The 26,787-nt window shown below is 45.5% G+C and overlaps 2 protein-coding genes across 7 annotated transcripts in view; one reads left to right on the top strand and one right to left on the bottom strand.

The window, feature by feature from the left end:
• The first annotated feature begins 1,723 nt into the window (after positions 1-1,723).
• Positions 1,724-18,228, top strand: BAAT (bile acid-CoA:amino acid N-acyltransferase). The gene is made up of 4 exons (XM_053287987.1): positions 1,724-2,003; positions 4,137-4,628; positions 11,427-11,629; positions 14,991-18,228. Exons 2-4 carry the CDS (start codon positions 4,166-4,168, stop codon positions 15,585-15,587), a joined length of 1,263 nt encoding a protein of 420 aa, XP_053143962.1. The 5' UTR covers positions 1,724-2,003; positions 4,137-4,165; the 3' UTR covers positions 15,588-18,228.
• A 3,867-nt stretch (positions 18,229-22,095) lies between these two features.
• The window catches only part of PLPPR1 (phospholipid phosphatase related 1), a 246,955-nt gene continuing 242,263 nt past the window's right edge, over positions 22,096-26,787 (bottom strand). For 5 of the 6 annotated variants that reach the window (XM_053297681.1, XM_053297679.1, XM_053297680.1 and 2 more), the window contains 2 exons: positions 25,898-26,029; positions 22,096-25,366 (listed from right to left, as the gene is read on the bottom strand). In XM_053297681.1, the coding sequence (XP_053153656.1) occupies positions 25,334-25,366; positions 25,898-26,029 (165 nt within the window). In that variant the 3' untranslated portion in view covers positions 22,096-25,333. The remainder of the gene's footprint in view (positions 25,367-25,897; positions 26,030-26,787) is intronic. The other variant, XM_053297683.1, reaches the window with a different exon arrangement.

Genomic DNA, 26,787 nt, shown 5'->3' with positions numbered 1-26,787 from the left:
AACAATTTAGGCAATCTAAAAATCAAAAACATTAAAACTTGAAAATTTAAAAAGCTTGGGTGAAGAGGTGGGTTTTCAAGTGCTTTTTAAAAAATTGTCAGAGATGGGGAGGATCGTATTTCAGTAGGGAGCGCATTCCACAGTCTTGGGGCAGCAACCAAGAAGGCCTGTCCCCATGTGGCCAGCTGCTGAGCTGGCAGCACCTGGAGACAGACCTCTCCAGACAACCTCAATGGGTAGTGCTTTATGGGTTATAACCAGCACTTTGTATTTTGCCTGGAAACCTATTGGTAGCTAGTGTAGTTCTTTTAATATAGGAGTAATATGGTGACCCAGAGATGACCCAAGATGACCCAGAGACCAACCTGGCTGCGGCATTTTGTACCAACTGTAGTTTCCGGACTACATACAAAGGCAGCCCCACATAGAGCGCATTGCAGAAGTCACTGTCTGGTGGCAGGAAGGAATTTAGCAGGGACAGCCAGAAAAGGCACAAGAGGATCTTTCAAGGCTGGACTCTTGATGGAATTGTACAGCTGCCTGGTGGCTGCTTAGATCTGTTCCAATTAAGAATGTAAGAACAGCCTTGCTGGATCAGACCCAAGGTCTTTCTGGTCCATAATTCTGCTTCTCACAGTGGTCTACCACATACCTCTGGGAAGCCCACAGACAAGAGATGAAGGAATGCCCTCTTTCCTGTTGTTGTTCCTTCAACTGGCATTTGGATGCATCCTGCTTGGAGGGAGCTATAGCCATCAATATTAGTAGCCATTGATAGTCCTGTTCTCCATTAATTTGTCTAAGCCCCTTTTAAAGTCATCCAAGCTGGTGACCATCACCACATCCTGTGGCAGAGAATTCCATGGATTAATTTTGTGCTGTGTGAAAAAGTACTTCCTTTTGTCAGTCCTAAATTTCCTGTGGCAATCAGTGTCATGGGATGACCCCTAGTTTTAGTGTTATGTAGCAAGCAGGTCATCTGTCAATTCTGGGAGAGCAAACTATTACCACAAGTAGTATATGAGCACTTTTGGCTGTGAAAGGACCCTAAGGGCTCTCTTGGAACATTAAGAATTGCACAGAAGGGATATACTTTCAGGATGAAACTTTGCACGTTGGTTGAAGGCCATACCCCATCTTTGTTTAATTCAGTTGTCAATCTTGGTAGAAGACCACTGGGAAGAAAATTGGAACTAACCCAACCACACCTGCTTATGACTCCTTGCCAAGCCCACTCTGGAGTTTGTCCTCCGTGGATTTCTGTATCTCAAGACGTCTTGCCTGTAGAACAGGTATACTAACGGACTCCTTTCTCAAATCCCGGTTACAGGAATGCTGAATCCATTCTCCTGTACCAAAACATTTCAGTGTCTCGGGTAAAAAGATTGTGGTTGTTCACATCTGCCCAGGTTTGATTTCAGTTGTTGAAGGTGAATATACAATAAGAAAATGATTCAAAACCAGGTTTCAACTTTTCACTGTATATTTGTTGCATTTTACATCTTTTACTGGTTTTTATTGCTTGTGTGTCTGTGTGTAAGAGAGCGAGAGACTGAGACACTCAAACCTTACAATCATGAGACGAGCTACGCCAGCGAGCACGGCTGTAACGTGGGGAGGCAGAAGGAGGGCTCTGACTTGGTATCTATATCGACTACTAGCAGCCCTCCGAGTAGCTCCCGCCCCGCTTTGGTTTCCGGTTCCCTTCTCAATTCTACGCACGCACCCTCGTCTTCCTGTATTCGATCTCAGTAGAAATGGGGCGGCTTTAAAAGCATGAGGATTAAGAGGAGGAGGAGGAGTTTGGAGTTATTGGTTAGGCTGCTCCTGTCCCTCTAACTCATCAGAAATAGCCTCTTAGACCTTGGACTTCGAGTTTTCTCTGCTTTCCTAACAAAACTCTCCCGAGCTCCAATAAACCACTTCGGGCAGCTCTTCTTCATCCATTCTGAACGGAAACCGAGCCAAGACCAAACGTTGTTTGCACAAACTGCAGAGCAAAGGTAAAGCTGAAAACCTGGGGTAGAAACGAGGGTGGCTTCAGAGGGGTGGCAGAGGGTGGGAAGCACACCCCCGCCCACCCCCTCAGAAAAGAGGCTTGCTGCCCCAATGTTTTCAGAAATCTAATATGTAGTGCACTTTGCCCCTTCTGTTCTCCCCTCAATCCCCCCTCCCCGTGCCACTAAAGGTAAAGTGTGTCGTCAAGTCGATTTCGACTCCTGGCGCCCACAGAGCTCTGTGTTTTTATTTTGGTAGAATACAGGAGGGGTTTACCATTGTCTCCTCCCTCACAGTATGAGATGATGTGTCTTCCTATATAACTACGGCCTGATATAGTACCAGCGGGGATTTGAACTGGCAACCTTCTGCTTGTTAGTCAAGCATTTCCCTGCTGTGCCACTTAACGTGACTTCTGGTGCCACTACTGGGTAGAAAATTATTATTATTTATTTTATTTTACACATTCTCAAATAGTGAATGCAGAGGTAAGCCATCTAGTACAATGCACTGCTGGTTGAAAGTGAAGAGGGAGAGGGGTGAAGCTGAAAGGTACCTAGTTAGGACCAGCGAGGGGGAGTACCTGTGAATTTGTGTTAAGAAATGTGAAGCTGTCAGTGACATGTATTGAGTCTTTGTGTTTGGTTGTTTGCATGCTGCTTTGGCAAAGGGACGAGTCCAAGCCCCTGAATGATCATCGGGCTGTTCTTTTGAATTTTTACAGATGAGAATACAATGCTGAAGTTGGGTTCGCTACAACAGTGTTTCTCAATCTTTTTTGTGCCATGGTCCACCTACATTAACGACATGTGTGCCACTTAGATTTGTAACACGGCACACTCCCCCTGCCCCCTGCTTTTTGTGGCAAGAAAATTGCCACTCGATTTTTCTTTATCCAGTGTAATGGGGAAGACACTGCCAATTGCATGGCTCCTAGTCCAGTAATGTCCAATTTGTGTATTAGGATCATGATGAGAATCTAGAAATCAGAAGTTCTCTGGCTTCCTGCTTGGCATTCAACAAGTCAGTGATGGAGTTATTTCCCTAGAGTTTTTCTTCCTTCCAAATGCAAAATCCCAAAGTGAATGTGCAGGTTATATTTATACATACATACATTTCCTTCTCCTTGCTCCTTTTTATTGTATCAGCTGCTGTGGTGCCGTGGGGAAGCGGCTTGCCTAGAGTGTAAGAGGCCGTTAGTTCAAATCCCCACTGGTGTGCTTCCCAAACTGTACCTAGTAAATATATCTGTAGTCACCTGTATTGGACAGCAGTGATCTAGGAAGGTGCTGAAGGCATCATCTCATACTGTGCGGGAGGAGGCACTGGTAAACCACTCCTGTATTCTACCAAGAAAATAACATGGATAGACAACTTGACACCAACTCAACGGCACAGTCTTTCCTTTCTTCTTTTTCTTGGCGTGGGGACAGGGTGGATGGAAGGATTGTCTTGGAATGTTAGTCTTCTTGCTTACAAGGTGTCAACTTCTAGCTTCTTAATCCGCTTCCTTAGATGCTAGATAATTAAATGAGTAATGTGATATTGCAACGTTCACAAGTGATGAAATTGCTTTTGAAATGGGGGAGATGAACCAGCAGGTTATAAGCTAGGATGTTAGTGCTGCTCTGCAACACATTCAAGCTTTCCCATGAAAATGCTACTTTTATCTGGTGGTTGCTTCACTACTTGAAGCTGTTCATATGAATCCTTCAGCTGGTTTGGGCAATACATCTGGTTTGGGCAATACATCAACTTACGGCCCATCCTAATCACATAGCGGAGGAATATGGGTGTGCATCTTTCCTCCCCCCCACCCCTGCTACCCAGCACGCCATCCCACAATCTAACCACGTGTGGGAGGTGGTTCAGGTGAACTGCCCCTGCATGATTAAATGATGTGAACTGCCTAGAACGGTTGGGGTAGGCAGCATAGAAATGTGATCAACAAATTGTGGGATTGTGCCCAGAACTGGTGGGAAATGAGAAGGACTTACTGAGAAGGCTGGGTAGAGTCCAAAGTGGCCCATAGTCAAATCTGGCACCCCTTGCCCCACAGGATATATTTGCTCATGCACATTTGCTTCAGTGCATGAAGATGGATCACAAAGGCAATTCTCTCTCTCTGGCTGTTTCAGATCCCTGGAGAAGCCCTCCTGGTATAATAATGGTGACGCTCACTGCCACGCCAAAGTCCTCCCTTGCTGATGAGCCAGTTAAAATCCACATCACTGGCTTGGAGCCATCCCAGATGGTGACTGTCCAGGCCTCTTTGACGGATGAAAAAGGGGTGTTCTTCCAGGCCAGAGCTTTTTACTGTGCAGACAAGAATGGTGAAGTGGATTTAGAGCGTGATGCTGCCACAGGAGGGGATTATGCTGGCATACAGCCTATGGGTCTGTTCTGGTTCCTGAAGCCAGACAAGCCATTTACTAGGCTGATGAAGCGGGATGTAATAAACACACCTTTTGAAGTCCACCTGGATGTCCTTAATTCAGTTCAGCTGACTTCCTCGCCCCCAGAACAGCATTTAGCCGGCCAAGTTGTAGAGAGGTGGTATGCAACACCTGGCATGCAAAGGATCCCTGTCAGGTCTGGCAGAATCCGTGGGGCTCTCTTTCTTCCAGCAGGTAGATAGACCCATGTTTTTGTTACAAGAGCTTTTTTTAACGAATTCTGGAAAGAGTATATACAGAGATATGTCTTCACCTTCTCCATAATCCAAGAACTTGGGGTCAGCCTGTGAAACTGATATGACAAAGCAAGTAGTTTGTCACATATTATTAATTATTATTTTATTTATTCGCTTTCTATACCGCCCTTCCAAAAATGGCTCAGGGCGGTTTACACAGAGAAATAACAAATAAATAAGATGGACCCCTGTCCCCAAAGGGCTCACAATCTAAAACGAAACATAAGATAGGCACTGGAGGTACTGTGCTGGGGGTGGGTGCATAGTTAACTGGTATAATTCACCATCTCAAGATGTGGCAATGGCCACCTGTATCAGTGGGTTTAAAAAACAATTGGGTAAATTCATGGAGAACAAATCTATCTGCACCATGATAGCTAAATGAAACATGCAGTGGCAGCATGCGGGGGCCAGCAGGGCAATTGCCATTATGTTGCCTATACACTTCTTGGAAACAAAATGTTGGATTAGCTGGACTAGTTTAAAAGCTGGATGCTGGATTCGTAAAATTTAGCAGTATGGGGTTACTTGCAACTGGTTCCTATGTGTGTGCAGTGTTTTAGCATGTTAGGAATCCACATAGTATAGACATGTGGCCGGGCATACAGGAATGGGCAAGCCTGTTTAAGCATGACTCTGACCTCATGTAATGGAGACATTTCTTCTACATGTTCACTTCTGAACCAGAGCTTATGGACCTTTGGATTAGGGTTTGTTTTATGTTCTGTGAAGCCATTAAGAAATCTCTCCAGTTTTATTTATTCTGCAGTTTTCTTTTCCTATGGCATGCACCCTCCCTACTGGTGTTGGGGAGGGGGATGGGACTGTCAATGGCCAACTCAACATGCACTCCAAAATTGGCATTTCTGACCCACCAGGGCTGCTGTGCACCTGAAAGGTGTGCAGAGACACAGAGGTTGTTGCGCAACTGCCGAAAACAGTGCATGGGCACTTGAGTCATGCGACATCCATGTTTTCTAAAGGAGTGCTGCAGGAGTGCCGTTTTTAAAGAGTTGTGCGACTGCCCGCCTCCACAATGCCCCCAGGGCTGTGTCTTTCATGTGCGCAGCAGCCCTGGTGGTCCAGGGGCTGCTGTGCATGTGTGTGTCATGTTGGCCAATAGCATCACTTAGGAACAAGAAGCAACATGCATCATCCTATCTGTCCTCCACAGTCAGGAAACTTTGGCTATTTGGGAAGCTGCATCACTCAGCAGACTAAAGAGGTGGCATAAATTTGTGAGGCCATTGCTTCCAATGGTACCTTAACTTCTGATGAGATGTGATCCTCTTCTCCTCTTTCCACCCACCTATTTCTGGGTAACTCAGCTGATCCTGTGGTCCTTGTAGCCTCCTCCAGCACAGCCTGCAGGCAGGTTCTTTCTTGAGAGGTGATGGGGCCAGGTTTGTAAAAATAAATGAAACCTTGATTGCACAACAGGCTGCCATGTCAACCCTTGATTCCAGAGTAAAGTGGTTTGGAAGCTGCAGCTGGTGGATTCGCCAGAAAGCAAATGACACCAGTCTTAGTTCAGCTATGCTGGATACTTATTTGATTCTGGTCCCAGCTCAAAGTCCTGGTGCTTTCTTTTGAAGCCCTCAATGGCCTGGATCTTGGGTTCCTCGAGGAATGCCTTCCTGAAGGAACAGCGTGCTCCTCACCATTCCCTCAGATCTGCCAGAGAGGCCTTCCTCCATCTGCACCTTTTGCCCAGTAAGGCCAGAGAGGGGGGAAGATCTTGTTTGTGGTAGCACCCACCTTCATGAACGTTTTTCCAAAACAGTCGCCTCATGTCAGCAGGTGGAAACTTCTTTTTTTAAGTGTTCTCTGATTAGTTGATTATTAACAGTCCAACTTGAAGGTGGTTTGCGTATCAGAACTGGCTGCTTATTGTTCTGCAGTGTTTTATAATACCTGGGGCGGAAAACCTCAATCTTTTCATTTTTAGCCTACTTTCCACTAGGCTTATGAGATCACCTGGCATTCTGTGTGTGTGTCCGTGTGTGTGTACCCCCCCCCCACCGCCATCAACTTCGCAACGCCTGGACCAGTATGAACCAAATCAGGTACAGTTGTAGGGACACATAAGGGCACCTCAATGGCATAGGTTGTAATGATGTTATCCACCCCGATCCAAGACGGCGGATGCGTAAACTTTTGAGGAGCAAGTGGGCTAACTTGTGAACCGCTTAACCAATTTGAACCAAATTTGCTACAGCTGTAGGGACACATAGGGATGCCCAAATGGCATGGTGTGTGATGATGTCATCCACTCCAACTCAAGATGGCGACCGTGTGAACATCCAACGCGCAAGTGGGCTAACTTGTGGACTGTCTAACTTATTTAAACCAAATTCTGTACAGTTGCAGTGAGTGACACACAGGGACACCTCAATGGCATAGTTTGTGATGATGCCATCCACCCCGATCCAAGATGGCAGATCCATACACTTTGGAGGTGCAAGTGGGCTAACTTGTGAACCGCTTAAATGATTTTAACCAAATTTGCTACAGTTGTAGGGACAAATAGGGACACCTCAATGGTGTAGATTGTGACAATGTACAATGTGACAACTCAATTCAAGATGGCGGACACGTAAACCTTTGAGGCGGAAGTGCAATAACTTGTGGACAGTAACTGATTTGAACCAAATTTGCTACAGCTGTATGGACACATAGAGATGTCCCAATGGTGTAGTTTGTGATGGTGTCATCCACTTTGATCCAAGATGGTGGACGTGTGAACTTTTGAGGCGCAAGTGCACTAATTTGAGGACTTTCTAACCCATTTGAACCAAATTTGATACAGTTGTAGTGAGTGACACACAGGGACACCTCAATGGTATAGTTTGTAATAATGTCATCCACCCTGATCCAAGATGGTGGATACATGAACATTTGAGGTGCAAGAGATCTAACTTGTGAACCTTGATTTGAATCTAATTTAGTCCGATTGTCGAGACAGTGAAAGGAAAGTAGGCTGATTAGTTCTTTCTAGAACAACTTGTTACATCTTTTATTGTGACTTTTAATGGTCTTGTACATTGCTTGGGTGCTAAAGCACAGGGATTGTGAATAATAAAAATCAAAATAAAATAGTATTATTTATACCTCATACACAACCAGGCTTGCAGCTGGTGATGGCTGCAAGGATAGCCTCTTTACAAAAATTTCTCCCTCTGGTGGCTGTCCTTGGAAATACAGTTCTCTGTTAGAGGGATTTTTTCTTCTGTTGTTTCATGGAAATGTTCACTGTTGTATGTTGTAAGTCATTTTAGGACTGCAAGAGCCTGAACAATGTTTAGTTAGGAACATAAGAAGCTGCCTTATACTGAGCCAGACCATTGGTCCATCTAGCTCAGTACTGTCTACACGGACTGGCGGCAGCTTCTCTAAGGTTGAAATCTGTCTCAGCTCTATCTTGGAGATGCCACAGTGGGACTTAGAATCTTCTGTGTGCAGGTGTGCTTCCCAGAGCAGCCCCACCACTTAAGGGGAATATCTTGCAGTGCTCACACATGTAGTCTCCCATTCAAATGCTATCCAAGGTGGACCCTGCTTAGCAAAGGACACAGTTTGTGCTTGCTACCACAAGACCAGAATCCTATGGGAGTTTGGGGTGTGTGTGTTAAAATTTGTTAAAAACCGCCCGCTTGTCCATTTCTTTTGTGGGTTGGGTGGTAGGTAGCTTCCATCATGCCCTACCACCCAACCCTCTGTTGTGTCTCTGGATAGGGATGTGTGAACTTTTTGAGGGGGGTTTGGTTCTACATCGAACTAGTTCGGTTCGATGGTTCCGGGGTTGAACTAACCCCCACTGTTCAGTCTGACCTTGGACCGAACCCCCCTGACAGTTTGGGGAGTTCGTGATTTTTTGTAACCTTTAGCCTCTTTGGGGGGCTTCCTTTAGGCTGAGGGGTGTATGTGTGTGTCTACGAAGGTCCCCCTCCCCTCCGCCGACCTCGGTAATCATCACCACGGTCTGTTTTAACCCCTTTTTTGGCCCATTTGGGCCTCCGTATGTTGGCGCTGCGGCAATTTTTTCCATCGCTGTGCATGTGCAAAAAGGCCTCTGTGAGGCCTGGCATGGCCCAGGGACTTGCAGAGGCCATTTATGCATGTGCGGTGGCCATTTAATTTTTTTTAAAAAAAATATGGCCACCGGGCATGTGCAAATGGCCTCTGCAAGGCCCTGGGCCATGCCAGGTCTCACAGAGGCCATTAGCACATGCGTGGCGGAGGAGAAAATGGCCACGGCGCCAACATATGAAGGCTCAAATGGGCCGAAAAAGGGGTTAAAACGGACTGCAGTGGTGATTACCGAGGCTGGTGGGAGGAGGGAGGACCTTCATGGACTCCGCCCCACCGCGGCCTAGGGGAAGCCCCTGAAGGGGCTAAAGGTTAAAAAAAAAAATTACAAACCCCCCGAACTGTCAGGGGGGCTGCCACGGACCCCTCCCCCACAGCCTAGAGGAAGCCCCCCCGAAGGGGCGAAAGGTAAAAACAAAACAAAACAAAAAAACTTCGCAACCCCCCCCTCAATTGATCCGAACCGGGGGGGAGGGTTCTAAGGGGTGCCAGACCAAACTGGTCCAGTCAGGTCTGAGTCCAGTCCGGACTCACTTGAACCGAACCAGGCCAGCCGGTTCCGCACACATCCCTATCTGGAAGCTACGCATGGGGAACAATGGGGTGTTTTGAATTTCCCCATTGTTCCCTATGGCCGGAACAAGCTGTATTCACAGAGTGCACACAAGTTTTGCATTGCAATTTGCAATGCATTTTGCAACCCTGCTTTGAAAAACACTGCAGAAGCATACAATAAAAGGAAATTTGTCCCTCCCAACACAGAACACTCATTTCAAACACAGTCGCCATGCTTTGCCCCTAGCCTGCACTGCACCGGGTGGCCGGGCGTGACCTCTGTTTTCAGCGGATGGTGGGGGGGGGGGAGTGGGGAGAGAAAGAAATATGTTAAGTTGTGTGATGAAATGTTTCTGCGAATGCATATTTGCATCAATATACCTGTTTTATATTCTTACATTCTTGTGAGCTCAGTTGCTCTTTGTGCCCTCAAGAACCCACATCTTAAAAATACTGCATGTGTCATGGTGTGTGTGTGTGAGAGAGAGAGAGAGAGAGAGAGATAATGCTTAACTTGCGGCGGGTGGGTGGGTGGGGGGGGGCGGCTCCAAAGTCCTTTAGGTCCAGGCTCCAAAATTACCTAGGTGCGCCTCTGACAAGATGGAAGGAGAAGGAAGAAATGTGAGCAGCACTCTTAAGATATTCCCCTGGGGCGGGGGGCGCCCTGGGAAGAGCACCTGCATGTTTGTACATGTGGAAGGTTCCAGGTTCCCTTCCTGGCATCTCCAGATATAGGGCTGAGGGAGACACACCTGCCTGTAACCTGGAAGAAGACTGACTCTGTGTACTGTAGCCAGTACTGAGCTAGATGGACCCATGGTCTGACAAGAAACAAAGTTTCTAGACTCTTACCCTGAGAAGAACTATAAGGGCTCTCCCTCCCTCCCAGTCCCTTTGAATACATTTTGAAACTCCCTCCTTTTGGGTTCCCCTCCCTCCCCCATCAATGGGGGCACAGTTGCCCATGACAACACTTGATTTGTATGATAACAAACCAACCAGTCAGGAAGGGAAAAACAGTCCTCCAAAATAGCACTCAAAGTGTCAAAACATTTCGAGATAAAACGGGTTTGTTTTCTTCTGAGCTCAAAGCAGGCCCTTTATTTAAAGGGTATTTTGTTTTGAGCTTGAAACACTCGAAACAGCCCATTTTGAGTTGAAATGTTTGGACATCGAAACATTTTGCCCATCCCTAACACATAGCTTGACACCTGCAGATGGTGTGTGTGTGTGTGTGTAATTTGTTGATAACTTACTGTAGGAAAACTCAGCTTTTCTAGTCTATTTTACCAATCCCTCTCTTGGCATTAAAGTCAGCTGAGGACAGGCTGCTTAAACTAATGCATCATACATAGCAGGCATTGAAGAGCCTTCAACATTAGGCAGTATCCTTAGCAGTTCAGTGAAAGGAAGGCTAGTAGTTCCTCACTCACACAAGGAGCAATTTTCACCCCTTCGCTCTGCAGTAGGTTTGCCAGCATTTCATTGCCAGAATGAGGGACTTATATGTTGTTGAATTATATGCTATTGAATAATGCCTGCACTGTTATTATTTAGAACATACTCGGATTATACCACTTTTCAATCAAAAACAGCTCAAAATAGTTTAAATAGCAAAAGGAATAAAATGTCCCCCACTGCAAGTATTTTACACTGCCATTGCTCGCCTCGCCAGCAAAATGCAGGACAAATGCTGTCCCTATAGGGACCAACATATCATCCCTGAAATGAGAGACATCCCGTGTAATACGGGACAGTTGGCAACCCTACTCTGCAGCCCCCTGAAGCTGATGCCTGGCCAGCCAGAAAGTGTGTGGGGGGAGAGAGAGGGAAAGAAAAAGGCAGTGGACGGACGGGCGGGGGAAGAAGATGGCGGCGGGGGTGGGTGGGTGGTAGGGTTGGCTAGAAGTGCAGATGCTCTGCGCCCGGCCCAGCTAGTTCTTTTTATTTCACCCCCATCCTAAGGATCAACTCTATAGGGGTTGAATTGTGAGGAAACTGTGAGAATTTGACTGCTAAACGTGCTGTATACAGAATTGCTTCTATCTTTTATTTCTCTGGTTGATTCCTGTTCCTGTTTTGCTGTTGACAGGACAAGGTCCTTTTCCTGCTGTCATTGACCTTTTTGGTGGCGTTGGAGGACTGATTGAATTTCGAGCAAGTCTCCTTGCCTGCCGTGGCTTTGTTGCATTGGCTCTGGCATATTTTGCTTATGAAGATCTGCCCAGTTTTCTGGGCGAGGTGGATCTGGAGTATTTTGAAGAAGCTGCAGAATTCCTTTTGAAACATCCAAAGGTACCTTCTGCTTGGAAATACAGTAAAGATGTTGTTTTATGACAAAATGTTAGAAACAACCCGGGCAGTTACAAGTGACTGGATTTCTAAGGCTCTACAGCAGGCCTACTCAACTTTGGTCCTCCTGCAGATGTTGGCCTACAACTCCCATAATCCCTGGTATTGGCCACAATGACTGGGGATTATGGGAGTTGTAGTCCAAAAACAGCTGGAGGGCCAAAGTTGAACAGGCCTGCTCTACAGTAATTGCTATTACTGTATCCTTGATAGAACAGTAAGGACACTTAACAGGGGGCTTTGTAGGTCATCTTTCAGCAGGTGTTCAGATTCTAACTGCTAAATCCTGCCAGAACTTGGCAGGGAAATATGGCATGTAATTTTAATGACAAAGCAATTATCAGTTTTGAGTAGGCAGGCAAATTGGCATAAAGCAATGTCCTTATTTAAATTGTAGAAAGGAAAGGTCTTGTTGTCCTTCAAGGTCCAGATCTGTAGTTTGGGGGTGGTCCTGGAGGCCCAGGAGGCGGCTGTGGTCTGGAGTACCTCAGCTTCAGTTAATGCTCAAGTGTGTTCACTTCTGGTTTGGCATGCTATGGCCATGCTTTACCCATGCTTTGAGACTAGATTGCAGTAACATGCTTCATACAGTGCTGCCCTTGAAAACTGTTTGGAAGCTTCAGCTCACGCAGGATGCTGCAGCTAGAATCTACAGGCACCAAATGTTATGTTGCTGTTTCAATTGCATTCATTGCCAGTAAAGTTTATGGGTGCAATTCAGGGCGGTAGTCATCATAACCTTTAAAGCCCTAAGTGCCTTAGGGAGGGAAAAAGAACTACTCCTCCCTGAATAAATCTGCTCATTCCTGAGATAATAGCAGGACTCTCTCTTGCTTGTATTGAATACTGCCTTTGGAGATCCGATGCATAAGGTAAAGGTAAAGTGTGCCATCAAGTCGATTTCGAATCTGGCGCCCACAGAGCCCTGTGGTTTTCTTTGGTAGAGTACAGGAGGGGTTTACCACTGCCTCCTCCCATGCAGTATGAGATAATGCCTTTCAGCATCTTCCTATATACCAATATAGCACCAGTGGGGATTCAAACCGGCAACCTTCTGTTTGTTAGTCAAGCATTTCCCTGCTGCGCCATGAGAGGGCCTTTTCCATGGTGGCACCCTTGTTGCAGAACCCTCTGCCGCAGGATGCAAGATTAGCCAGCTCCCTGCCTGTGTTCTCTTGGCACCTAAAAATGTGTTTGTTTAAGCAGGCGTTCTAATCTTGGTGACATGATGTTTTGTATTGCTGGCTATCTTTTTCTTTTGCAGTTTTAAAAATTGTTCATGTTTGATTAACTGATTCCAAGCAGCTCTGTGTACCCCCATGTTAATATAAAATAATGAAAAATAGACTGCAAGTTAAGCAGTGTTATTAGGTCATCTGCCACTAGAACATCCACAGCTATAGTCAAGACAAACAAGACCATCTAAAAGCTTTGATTCAGCTAATATAGGAGTCTCAAATTGTGACCCTCTTGGTGTTGTAAGTCTACAGCTCCCACCATCCCCAGTCAGGGTCTGCCAGTAGCAAGGAATGATGGGACTTGTAGGTGACCTTTAAGGTGGGAGAGCTGTAGATGGAGACTCCTAAACTAATCCAGCAAGAGAAAAAAATAGCATCATCTGCTGCTGCACCTGCTTTACTAGGTATGTTCACAAGTGCAAAGAAAGGTGTGGTGCCTATTTGCCATGAGTAAGAGATGATCCAATTTAAATATGCAGAAATAGCAGGTGCTACAGTTCTTCCTGAACTGTACAATTTCAGATTTCACAATATTCTCCCCAGTAAACAAGCAAACCTCTTTGCACATGAAAGGATAGTACTAGGAATGCGCACAAATCAAATTTTGCTATTCAATTCGAGTTGCTTGAATTTGCTGGCATCGAATCTGGGTCAATTTGATTTGATTCAAATTTGAATCGATTCAGCTGATTTTTGTAAGGACTAGGGGCACCAAAGTGAGTTGGGTGGTGGTGCACCATGTGAGTTGGGGGTTCCAACTCACATAGCAATTGGCTACTTGGTTGATTTTTGTAAATTTTTCTGAGTAGACCCACTCTCTAGACTGGGTCTTCCCAAGTCACTGACCTGGAATAGCCCAGATAAAATTTTAGAAATTCACAAAAAATGCCCGAGATGGAAGAGAAGCTCAGAGGGCTGGCAAAGACAAAATGGATACTCAAATTGCTGAATCAATTCTAGGGTGATTTGATTCGACTTCAGATCTGGTCAGTACCCTCAAGGGTGTTTCGATTCGAGGATGAATCACTCAAATCGACCAGATTCCAGTCAAATCCATTTGGCCACGAATTGATTTGCACATCCCTAGATAGTATGTCAGTCCTACATCTCCTCAATAATGTTTAGTGATGTCATTACATAGTTTGGGTCCCATAGAGAAGGGTTTTAAGCGTAGTCGTTTCAGTTTCATTCAAGCTTTCCACACAAAGGGAAATATTTGTGTGTGTGTGGCGGGGGAGGGAATTCCAATATGCTGAAATGTTGCAGTCTAGACTGTAGCAAGTGTGATTTCAAATGAATTTATAGCAATGAATCTTGTATACCTACAGCCATACCATGCTGAACATGCCCAATCTCACTTGAGTTTGGAAGCTAAGCAGGGCTGGGGCTGGTTAGTACTAGCATGGGAGACTGCCTGGGAATACCACACGCTGAAGGCTAAAAGGAAAAAATAAATACTGTATGAGAGAAGTGCAGTGCATGATCACCCACACGTATTGTGGATTGTTACAAATATTGCTCCCCTGTAGTCTATAAGGAAGCCTAGGTACTGGAGATGAAGCTAAAGCAGACAGTGGGAGGCACAGAGTGGTGGTTAAGGAAGTGGAAAGTCTAAGCGTGTACCCAGATTCTAAGCTGGTGCTAACTTTGCATGCCTAGCCTTCTACCTCGCACCCCACATCTCCTATTGTGTGGTTTCTCATCTTCTTTGGTCCAAATGCCAGGAACCGGCAATAGACTTAAAATAGGCCACAATGTTTGTGTGTCTATGTCAGGTGGGGGGAACTTGACCCTTTGTCCTCTGCTCCCTCCCTCCTTCAGAGTTACCACCATCCAAGCAAAATAGTGGCCACTTACTATTTGCTGATCCATGTCCCATGGAGACAGCTCTCATAAGCTTACCCAGACAGGCTGCCGTGGTTGCAGCATGTACAACCTGGCTTGTAAGATTCAATGCTTCATCTTCTCATCCCACCTCATCAGCCACCAAAGGGAGCTGTGTCTTGGTTAAATTCTTTAACATACACAATTTCTGTGTCTCCACCCACCCCCCCACCCCTTTTCAGGTCCGTGGGCCAGGACTTGGTATACTGTCAATATGCAAAGGGGCAGAGATTGCACTGGCCATGGCAACGTACCTGCCACAGATTCAAGCTACCGTTTGCATTAATGGGACCAATGCAGTCAATGGATTTCCATTCCGCTACCGGGACCTCTACATCCAGTCTATCCCTTACAGGCTTGAATGTATGCTACTGACCGAGGAAAGTTTCCTTGATATCTTTAATGTTGTTGAGGACTCTCAGTCAGAGAACCACCAGGCCAACATACTGCCAGTGGAAAAAGCCTCTGGAAAAATTCTCTTTATTGTCGGAGAAAATGACAAGAACTACAACAGCAAGGCGTTTGCCATGGAAACCATGGAGAGGATGAAGAAGCTTGGGAAGACTCACTGTGCCCTTCTGTCCTATCCGAGCGCTGGGCACCTAATAGAGCCTCCAGCCTCACCGTTCTGTCGCCAGTCCTGGTCACCGTTTTTCTTCCGTCCTCTGTTGTGGGGAGGGGAAGCTCAAGCCCATGCTGAAGCACAGGTCCAGTCCTGGAGAGAGATCCAAACATTTCTTCACCGTCACCTGCACTCAGCCCAAAGCAGCAGACTCTGAAAGCTGCAGATCATGAGCCCTTCTCAATGCATTACAGAGATAGATAGATAGATAGATAGATGATTTTAATGGTTCCTGTTTTAATTGTAAACCTCCCTGAGCCATTTTGGAAGGGTGGTATAAAAATTGAATATGAATATAAATAAATAAATATTTTTTTAAAAATAAGATGATAAAATGCCAGCATGAAGCTCCAAGTTAGACATTAGACACACATTTATGTAATAGCACCTCAACAGCCAAATAACCGCTTCAGAAGCAGTGGCTTGGAGCAGATAGGTTGGTGTAGAAACCCACTGTTCCTTCATTCCTGATCATCCTCTCTTGAAGCTACTTTTGGCTGTTTAGATCAGGAGGTCTTGAAGCCATTGCGGCTGGGGATGATGGGAGCTGTAGTCCTACAACAGCTATGGACCCAAGTTTGAGACCCCCTGGTTTAGATACTGTTAGTGTGTCTGTATACACTAGTGCAGAGGTTGGCAACCTTTTCCAGGTAGTGTGGCAAGTCCTGAGGCAGTGTCCAGGCCTCGGCATGACGTCAGCCACACCTCCTGATCACTGGCTATGCCCCCTCACACCAGTGTCGGAGGTGAGGCCAATCTGCCTTCTTCCCATACACTTCCTTTGCTAGAGAGCAAGCCTCCCAGCTAGCGATCTGGCTGTGAGCTGACCAGGAGAAGCTGAGGAAAGGCATGGGCAGGGCAGCCCTCCCTCAGGCCAAATGTCAGGAGTGGAACAACTCTGCTTCCTTCTTTCCCATGTGCCTCCTAAGCTCTCTGTGCCACAAAGAATTGCCTTATATGCTGCTCATTGCACACCAATTCCCTTAGCTCCTGTGCTGAATACTGGATGCCAGACTAGGCCCCGAGGCAGGCCTTGAGTGAGCCTGCTGTAGAACTGGAGAGAGAGGTTTACATTCCAAATAGGAGTCGAGACTGGGAGCAATTGAGTCTTCCATCAGAAGCTGACTGTGGAATGGCAGGCTCTTGTTGCTATGCAACTGTGCAGAGTGCTGATTGCCAGAAGAGATGGCCAATGGAGACAGTCCATCAGTGGTGTGTTGTTGTTTTTTAAAGTATAGCTCCTCCCCTAAATGTAGTGGCTTAAAGTTCCAATGGCAAAACATGTTGGGTGCAGTGTACCCTCTCACAGGGATTCCCAGATGTTGTGGACTACCACTCCCATAACCCCCAAACAAAAGCCATTGCAGCTGGGGATTCTGGGAGTTGTAGTCCACAACGTCTGGGAATCCCTGTTAGAGGGAATGCTGATTGGGTGCCTTAAAAACCACCACCACCATCATCTTATTGGGGTGGATCCATGCCAGAGTCAGTCGGGAATGTATGTCAGTAGAGGAGCAAAGGCAGGGGAAAAGAGGGAGTAGAAAAAGCGACTGGATTTCTTCCTGAAGTTAGTTATCTCTATCTCAGGCTTTTGTTCTGATGCAGCATGGCCATTCTTATGTCCTTAAGCCCTGCTGCATCTGATGAATATCTCACATTATGGAATTATACCAGTAAGTATTGACAAATGACAAATGACTGCCCACAAAGTGCTGATATATCTCCATACTGTTAGACAGTTTTCAGATGAGGGAGATGTAGAATTGAAATTGAAACTGGTAGTAGAGCAGTTATTTAGCAAATAGTAGAGGCCTGCTTTTGCCTACGGAAGATTAGCTGGACATCTTAAACACAAATGTAGAACTGCTTGAGTGGTCAGGCCATATAGTGGCTGCCCGCAACTGCAATACGTTGATTATGGAAAACGAAACTGGTGCACACTACCAGATTGGGGCTAAAGATGGGCCATCGTCCACGTTCCTGGGACCGAAGATTCTCAGCAATTGGCAAAGCTTGCTTGGTTTTTAAAGTGAAAAAGAATTCACGCGGGGAAGTTGCTACAGCTGTAGCAAACTGGCCATTTCCGTGTCGTGTAGTGGTTAGAATATTGGACTGAGACCTGGGAGACCTGAGTTCAAATCCCCAATCATCCATGAAACTCACTGGGTGATTCTGGGCCAGTCATGCGAGGAGAAACACAACCATGTACACTGCTTTGGGCTCAATGAAGGAAGAGCGGGATATAAATGTAAATAAACACATCATTCCTGGGACTAAAAGATACTACATCCATAAGGGCAAAATGACTGGTCTATACATGTCACTGTGACTGTCCACTATTTGGTTTTTTGTTAACATCATCATCATCATCATCATCATCATCATCATCATTATTTCGATTTCTATATTAACAAATAAATGTTGACAATCTCAAGTCAATTCTATGAATAGCCCAAAACAGATATAATTTCTCCACCTTTGGGTTATACCTAAATAAGTGCTGACAATCTAAATGGCTGTTAACACTTACTGATATATCCCTAAGTTTTAAGGCATAAATGTGCCAAGGGTTGTCAAAAATCCACCAAATTTGGACATGCACAGTTGCTTATATCTCACATGACCTTCAGTAATACAAGTTCACTGTGCTTGGCCTACAAAGAGCAATTGAGTTGCACTGGATAGAATGTTGCACGAGAGAGGTCTGGCTAGAACTGCCATGCAACCAGGAAGCTTGCTGAATGATTACTTGAGCCAAGTTACTGGCTTGTTGTGACAATAAAGTGAAAATAAGTCAATGTATGCTATTCTTAACTCTTTGGGGGATGGTATGCACTTGATATTGTTTTACCTTGCTATGTTTTGACACCCTTGGAAATTATAGTATAGTATGTGAGGTATGCAGATGTCTCCAATAGGAGACAATCGGCCTGATTCAGACATTATGTTGAGTTGGTGGTTCATCTTGGAACGTTCCGAGTGTTCTGAGCACCTTTTTGGACTCCTGGCGAGGGGCGGCAAGAGGTACCTTTAAAAAATCATTACCTGGTTACTGCTCACACCTGTGAGTCCCTGTGAAAAGCAGTGCCTTGCCTGGCATCTCATACTGAGGCTGCCCTACCTACGGTGCTCTTCTGACCTCCGCACATGCGCAGCAGCCATTGGCATGGTGGTGCAGACCATGCAAATGGCTGCCGCACATGTGCAGAAGCCAAAAAAGCACTGTAGGTGAGGAAGCCTTGGCGTGAGATGCTGGGCGGGGAACTGCTGCTCACAGGAGCTTGCAGGTGTGAGTGGTAACCAAGTAATGATCCCGCTGCCCCTTGCTGGGAGTCCAAAATGGTGCTGGGGGACGTCAATGTTCATTTCGGGACCAACTTGTCTGGGGCAGCTTAGGAGTTCATAGTGGCCATGACAATTATGGGCCTATCCCAAGTGGTCTCTGGACCGACGCACGTTGCAGGTCACACACTTGATTTGGTCTTTTACTCTGTTCAGGGTGGTGTTCCATCGGTGGGGACTCCTGTGATTTCTTCATTGTCATGGACAGATCACCATCTGGTTAAGGTTAGGCTTACAACCACTTCTCACCTCCACAGGGTGAGGGACCTATTGGAGTGTTACGCCCAAAGAGGTTATTGGACTCAATGGGATTCCAAAGAGCCTTGGCTAGATTTAATGTTTGCTCTGCCGGTGATACTTTTGATGCCCAGGTGGAGAACTGGAACAACATGTTCACCAGGGCAGTAGACATGATTGCTCCCAAGCGTCCCCACCAACCCACTTCAAAATAGGCCCCTTGGTATACAGAAGATCTACGGGGGCAAAAGCAGCAAGGCTGGCGACTAGAGCGCAAGTGGAGAAAGACTCGACTCGAACCCGACAAGATTGTGATATAGAGCACATTTAAAGATCTATGCTCAGGCAATATGTGCGGCAAAGAAGCGATTCTTTTCTGCCTGTACTGCAGCTGCGAGTCCATGTCCGGCGGAGTTGTCCAGGGTTGTGAGGGGGCTAGTACATGCCCCCACTTCCTTGAATCAGAATTTGGAGTCATCAGTTACCTGCTGTGATGTGTTTAATGAATTCTTTGCAGATAAAATCTCTCGTATTCGGGCCAACTTAGATGGAGACTCCGTAATTACTGTGATGTCTGAACTGGAGGTGTCCAGCAACTCCTCTTATGTGGTTCAACTGGATCAGTTTCAGTTTGTGACTCCTGAGGATCTGGACAAGCTACTTGGAGCAATGAGGCCTACCTCTTGTTCTCTTGACCCTTGTCCAACATGGCTTGTTCTGTCTAGCAGGGTGGCTGTTGTAGGTGGCCTGGTAGAAATAATAAATGCTTCTCTGAGGGAGGTCAGGATGCCTCCTTGTCTTAAAGAGGCAATTATTAAACCTCTTCTAAAGAAGCCTGCATCAGATTCCTCAGAGTTGAGCAATTATAGGCCTGTCTCCAACATCCCATGGTTGGACAAGGTAATTGAGAGGGTGATGGCATCTCGGCTCCAAATGGTCTTGGAGGAAACTGATTATCTAGACCCATTTCAAACTGGCTTTTGGGCGGGCTATTGGATGGAGACTGCCTTGGTCATCCTGATGGATGATCTCAAACTGGGAATTCACAGAGGAAGTGTGACTCTGTTGGTCCTTTTGGACCTTCTGGCGGCTTTTCGAAACTGGCCCCTTGGTATACGGAAGATCTAGGGGGGCAGAACAGATCTCCCAGTTCTAGATGAGGTCACACTTCCCCAAAAGGAACAGGTTCGCAGTCTGGGAGTACTTCTGGATCTACACCTCTCCCTGGTATCTCAGGTTGAGGCGGTGGCCAGAGGGGCTTTCTATCAGCTTCGGCTGATACGCCAGCTGCGCCCATTTCTTGAGATGAATGACCTCAAAACAGTGGTAGATATACTGGTAACCTCCAGACTTGAATTCTGCAATGCACTCTATGTGGGGCTGCCTTTGTATGTAGTCCAGAAACTCCAGCTGGTACAGAATACGGCGGCCAGGTTGGTCTCTGGGTCATCTTGAAGAGACCACATTACTATTGCTGATAGAGCTGCACTGGCTGCCAGTAGGTTTCTGGGCAAAATACAAGGTGCTGGTTATAACCTATAAAGCCTTAATGGCTTGGGCTCGGGGTATTTAAGAGAACATCTTCATTATGAGTCCCACTGCCCATTGAGGTCATATGGAGAGGTCTGTCTCTAGTTGCTGCCAGCTTGCCTGGTGGCCCCATGAGGGCAGGCCTTCTCGATTGCTGCCCTGAGATTGTGGAATGTGCTCTCTATTGAAATACAATCCTTCCCATCTCTGACAATTTTTAAAAAGCATTTGAAAACCCACCTCTTCACCAAAGCTTTTTCAGCTTTTAAAATTGTTTAGGTTTTAATCTGTGTGTGATTTTAAATTATTTAAATTGTTTTAAGTTTTTGTATATCTTTTAAACTTGTTTTTATGTTGTTGTTAACCACCCAGAGATGGAAGTTTGGGGCGGTGTACAAATCTGATTAATAAAGTTGGAATGCTCCAAGCTCGAAATGTTCTGTACATCCCTAGTACAGTTATGCACATGTAATGCTGAACAGAAGTACAGCAGTACGCGTCCTATTTGTTCCACACATTTGAGGGATCTGTACCCAGGTTTACTTTGATCATGAATGCAGGTACAGTCATTCACACAAACACACATATGGGTGTTCAGACATCTCTGCACTTGTATAGCATAACGTCTGAATTGGGCTTTTGACTAATATAATGCACTGTGTTAAGGATACATACCACAACATGCCCAGAGCTGCTGAGGAGTCGGAAGGCAGCCCTGACACTGGTAACAATGGGTGGTTGTGCTAGTTTTTCTCATTGTTCTGAGTGTCTTTGTAACGCTGCACATCATGCTATCCATGGTCCTTGTTTTATTAATGAAAACTAGCCAGAAGTGACCTATGTTGCAGCAGCTAGACAATATTTCTAAGACCCTTTAAAATTCCAAGGTGTAGCAACTACTAATAACTACCATGCAGCTGCTAATGTGCATTTGAAGCTGGGTTTTCATCATGGTTACTGGGCAGTTTCCTACAACTTGCTCTGTTTCTTGTGCTAATGCTAGCACTAATGCCTCTTGTGCTAGGCTCTTGAAGTATCATGGTGAGACATGGTGTACAACATCCATGTTGAGCTCTTGATGGAGATCATGGGGGTAGTGGTAGGCCAAATGAAAGGGCCCCCAAGGATGGCCCTATGGAAAGACCTCTGTTAAAGACTATGGAGAGCCACTGCAGCACAAGTCTGTCAATAATGGACTAGGTAGACCAATGGTCTGGCTCAGCATACTATAGCTTTATACTTCCAGGCAGGACCAATGGAACATTCAATATCAGCATCTCAATGTATCTGAATAATGGAACGAACAAGGCAAGTGTCTACTTATATTGCTGTGTAGTTCTGTTGACTTCAACACAGGAGCCTTGTGTGGAACATCAGGACTACTACTGCTTTTGTTTCTCACCCAAAGCCACTTGTTGATCCTAGACCACACTAGGATTGGAGGTTTGCTGCTCTCTGTGTGCTGAAAAGCCACATGATGTAGTTGTAAGGAAGACAGCTACTAGACACTTCCCTCCCACCTCCACCTAGAACAAATGACAAAGCCCTGGTGCAAGTATTTTTGTGATAAGCTTTTTTTTCTTTCATCTCTTCTTGGAAAAAAGTATACAAAAACCCAAGAACCAACATGGTAGACATTCCAGCAAAAGTACAAAGAGAAGCTCCATTCCTCAAAGGAAACACACTATTGGTTATCACCATGCTAGAAAAATGAGATGCAGCAGGAAAGCCCTAGGACAAAAAAGATTGACCAGGAGACTGGTCCATTGTTCTCTTTTGATCTGTTCACAATAATACTGTGCAAAGTGAAAACCAGTTTTTAGATACAAATGCATTACGATACGACTTACAAAAGGTAGACATTGCCTGTTCTTGTAATGAATGACTAGGCAGGCACTTCTATGGGAAAGGCATGTCCAAGTCCATTAAGGTTTATGAGCTGGGCTACACATTACACTTACCACAAGTCTTTTCAGAACTCTGAAGGCTCCCACTGCCCCCCCCCCACCAATTCCTACAGGTATGAAAGCTGTGTGGTTTGAGGTTGTAAACACAGAAGAGGAGCCATAGTCTGGGCCTATTGTTAGCTCCCTCGGTCTCAGGCAGCCAGTGGGGCTCAAGATCCCTGTGCAACTGAGGCAGGGTACCAAATGTTGCTTTCCCCCTTGTACACAACCCCCCTTCCTTTATAAGGGGGGGCAGGAGGGCATCATGCTGCCTCGCATCCCAATAACCTGCTGCCTGAGGTGATCGCCTCATTTTGCCTCATGGAAGGGCTGCCCCTGCTGTCAGCTACTCTTCCCTGGCAATTGGGCAAGGAAGGGGCAGGAAAGATTAGCTGCAAGAGATAACCAGAGATGACAAGAATGAGTATGACTTAAAACCACTCCAGCAATCCTGGCCTGTAGGGAGGAGGCTTTCAGAGTTCCATACAAGCAGAGAAAGTCTACTTTTCATGTGGCTAAGTGTTACAAATTGCCTGGATCTAATTTCCCACACATGTCAATGTGAATGGTGTTGTTTTTTATATTAGCACCAGTGGAACTGAGTTACAGATTGACTAGCCTAAGGCTCCTTTCTAGGTGGTTATATGATGCTATAATGTAGTGATGAAACATTTACACTCCTCCTATTACAAAACACTAGGTGGAACCATAGTGATGGCTTCAAACTTTCAAGACCAATTTGGGCCCTTCGCAATGTACCTTGGTGTGGGCAGAATTTCAAGTGTACCTAAGGGCCAGATATATTTGGTCCAAGGGTGAGTGCCACTTCCAAAGTTACCCATGTCTTAAATATGCATGCATATGCCACAAAGGAAGGGTTACAACATGTCTATTTCACAGCGAAGATGCACATTTGGTAGAACTCTGGTTAAGTGGCTGGGTGAATATGGCTGCCTTCGACATAATGCCAAACTGGAGGAGGCAAACTCACCTATGGTTCCGCGCCCCCCTCCCTGGTGATGTCAGAATTATTGGAACCATGGTTCCCAGAGCCAACCAAGGTTCCGATTTTGCCCCGAAACCTGGGAATGAACCCCTGGTTTGTAGTGAGTTCCACTCACTCAACTGAGGGTTCATTCCTGCCTCAATTACGTCCAGATTGGGATTGTTCCCCAAACTGGAGGTAAGGGAGGAAGCTCCTCCCATGGGCTACCAGTCCATTGGCTGGCTCAGGCTGTCCCTCCGGAGTCAGTGGGGGGAATCTTTGCAGTCAGTCCTGCCCCTTTTGCCAGCTCCCAGACTTCAGAATCTGATCGTCTGGGTGCACGCATGGGGGTTGGGGAGATGGAGGCAAACTGCAGGTCCCTTGGACCTGTGATTTGGCAATTTGAAGGTGGCCTGTGTCTGTGGAGTTTCCGATATGATGCTTCTTAGGAGACAAGTCTTAAGAATCATGTCTTTTAAAAGTATGCTCTGAGGCAGATTTAAGCTGCAACCTTGGAGAAGCTGCTGCCAGTCTGCGTAGACAATACTGAGCTAGCTTGACCTATGGTCTGACTCAGTATATGGCAGCTTCCTATGTTCTAAGCTTATTGTAATGTAGACCATATTTCTTTGGACTGTGACTGCAGTAATACTCTAGCATTCTTCCCAGTTCCCAGGGTATGGTTCTAAAGTCTGTATAAAAATGCTTACAATATTACATTAATTATCCGAGTGTAACTAGCACAATGGCCCTCTTTAACCAATTCACTAGGCTCTTGATATTGCAACAGTCCTGCCGAGCAGAAGTCTAACAATAACCTTGGCCCATAAGCTGCAGTCACTTATTCCTGCGATCAATGGCAGTGATCTTAAAGACAATGTTCAATATATGTGCATGTGTACCCAGGCTTTCACTGTAATCTCCTTAGTAACAGCTCCAAGCAAGTGTGTTTAGAAGTAATTTGTCATTTAGCTCACACAAACAGCTCTTGCTGGGAGAAGATTCAGGGAAGAGTATGGAGAAAGCCACAAGGAACTGTGGATCGTTTGCGCACACAAACTGAGGGCCATGTGCCCAGTGGGACTAGTCTGGAGTGAGGAACCTGAAAGTTATGCACTTTGGACACAATCCATTGGAACAATTTCCTAAGCAAGCTCCACAGAAATGCACAGGAGTCCTGAGAGAGGGTTCAGAGATCTCCTGTCAGACTCCTTCTCACTTCCAGGGGTTTTGGACAGAAGAGTCAAAGTTCACAACAGACTAGTTCTCAGTCATTTTCTTAACTGTGCTGTCATCAATAGCCTAAAGTGCTGGATCCTGGCTATGCTGTGGCAAATCTAGAAAAACTTCATTAGGAATTACTGCAGAATTCTATCAGCATAACTGAATCCAGCCCTTTACCTATTGGAAGCATTTTCCCTGGTAACAAAAGGTAAAAGTGAATTAGCATTATAATTATAATTTAATTTATTGTATATAAAACAAAACCAAAAAAAGGTCTGTGTACAAATATCACAAAACATCAACAATTCCCAAAGATGTAGTGCCTCAGAAAATGTTTGAAACAAGAAAAGGTCTCTCTCTCATCCTTTTTTCCCATTTTTTTTTTTTAGTTTGCTGTTACTTTTTTTTTTTTCATTTTGTCTTAAATTCGGGCATAAATATATTGAAGCTGACCAAAGGGGGGAAATTCCAGGGCAAGCTACATCACTTCCTCATACAAAAATGTACAAAACATTAGCTTCTAACTAGACATAACATAATACTGGTCATCACAGTTTGACAATTAGTATAACTGTGTGTTGTCTTGGGAGTATTGTACTGGAGGGTGATAAAAAATAACTTCTTTTGCCATCTTTCAGATCAGGTGACTTCAGTCATAGAGGCAGAGTGATTCTACGGAGAGAGAGAGAGAGAGAGAGAGAGAGAGGACACAAAGCACAGAATCCTTTTTAGTATGATACGATGTCGTCAGGATTGTCAAGATTCAGGATAGGTAACAAAACCAGTTCAAGAGATAATCCAAGAATTATAGGCTGTAATCCTGCACCCACTAATAATTTAAACCCACAGACCCCCATCCAAAGATGCTCAGTGAGGGTTGCCAAGATCCTAAACAGCCCTGCTCCAGTGCCTAATTAAGATGATGGTTTGGTATTACCAAAACTTGCGCCTTTTTCAAATCTTACAAATGCTTATAGCACAAAAGCGGTTAAAAACTGGGCAAGAAGCTGCATGACTCTTTTTATCTGGAACAAAAAGCCAAGGATAAAGGCTCAAATACTGCAAAGGAGCAAGTCAAAGGGGAATGGGCTTTCATGTTATATTATCAGGTTTCTATTCTGGCAACAGTTGGGGTCTGGTGTGGTTCGGGAAACAGAATTCCCCAGAACGAATACAAGTTTATAAGTGAAGGATAGCTGGCACCTGCGCACTCAATGTCTCCAAAGGACTTTCCACTCTTGGAAACGCCATCAGGGGCATTCCCCGCTGTTCTTCAGGCTTCGATTTAGAAGGAGCTCCATGTGTTCCTTTGAAGTTATGAACCACACACATTCCCTGTGGGACAGGGAGGAAAAAGAGCTATCACTGAAGCAATCACCAAAGGCCTTCAACCAGCAGAGGGCAACTACACCTCTGGCATGGATCTACAGCCAGAAGGGATGCTACAAACACTTGTAATGCATAGACCAGTGGTTCCCAACCAGAGTTCCTCCAAATGTTGCTGAACTTCAACTCCCAGCATCTCCAGCTACAATTTATTATGGCTGGGGATGCTGGGAGTTGTAGTTCAGCAGCATCTGGAGGCACCCTGGTTGGGAACCACTGGCATAGATACTGAGTGGGCTAATTTGGCTTCCATTGTTTTAAAATATGATATGGGACTGTGAAAATATTGGTCATCCTCTTTATCTCATACTCTGATTGTGAAGAAATAAGCACAAGTCCACCCAGCAGTTGCACTGACATACCCCCCAATGACCCTCTAGATCTACTGCAAGATCTTAGGTCCTGCTGAAATGCAGTTGCAAGCCATAACATCTAATGAAGGCACCAGTTTTGTGCTTAGCACTCATAGGCCTAGCATCCATCCATCCTCTGCACTGAGAGATGGAAAAGCCCATTGCTAAGGGTGGGTTTATATGCAGTGACAGCCAGGTGGATTAGTCAATGTGGTGGCTAGGAGGATCATGCAATGAACTGCTCCAATGGAATGCTTCAACTGGACAGGTATCTGTGTGTGGCCATTTAAAAAAAAAAAAAACTATCTCCAAGCTCTTATGATAGGCAGCATTCCTGAGTGAGTAAAAGCAACC

This window comes from Hemicordylus capensis, chromosome 2 (genome assembly GCF_027244095.1).
Source record: "Hemicordylus capensis ecotype Gifberg chromosome 2, rHemCap1.1.pri, whole genome shotgun sequence".
Lineage (NCBI taxonomy): Eukaryota > Metazoa > Chordata > Lepidosauria > Squamata > Cordylidae > Hemicordylus > Hemicordylus capensis.
The sequence above is the reverse complement of the archived record's forward strand: the minus strand, read 5'-3'. Positions and strand labels throughout refer to the sequence as shown.

Excerpts from the sequence above, each read along its gene's own strand:
- BAAT (XM_053287987.1), top strand. The coding sequence starts at position 4,166 with ATGGTGACGCTCACTGCCACGCCAAAGTCCTCCCTTGCTGATGAGCCA. Across the intron at positions 4,629-11,426 it reads GGCTCTCTTTCTTCCAGCAG|GACAAGGTCCTTTTCCTGCT; the intron begins GTAGATAGACCC and ends TGCTGTTGACAG. Across the intron at positions 11,630-14,990 it reads TCCTTTTGAAACATCCAAAG|GTCCGTGGGCCAGGACTTGG; the intron begins GTACCTTCTGCT and ends ACCCCTTTTCAG.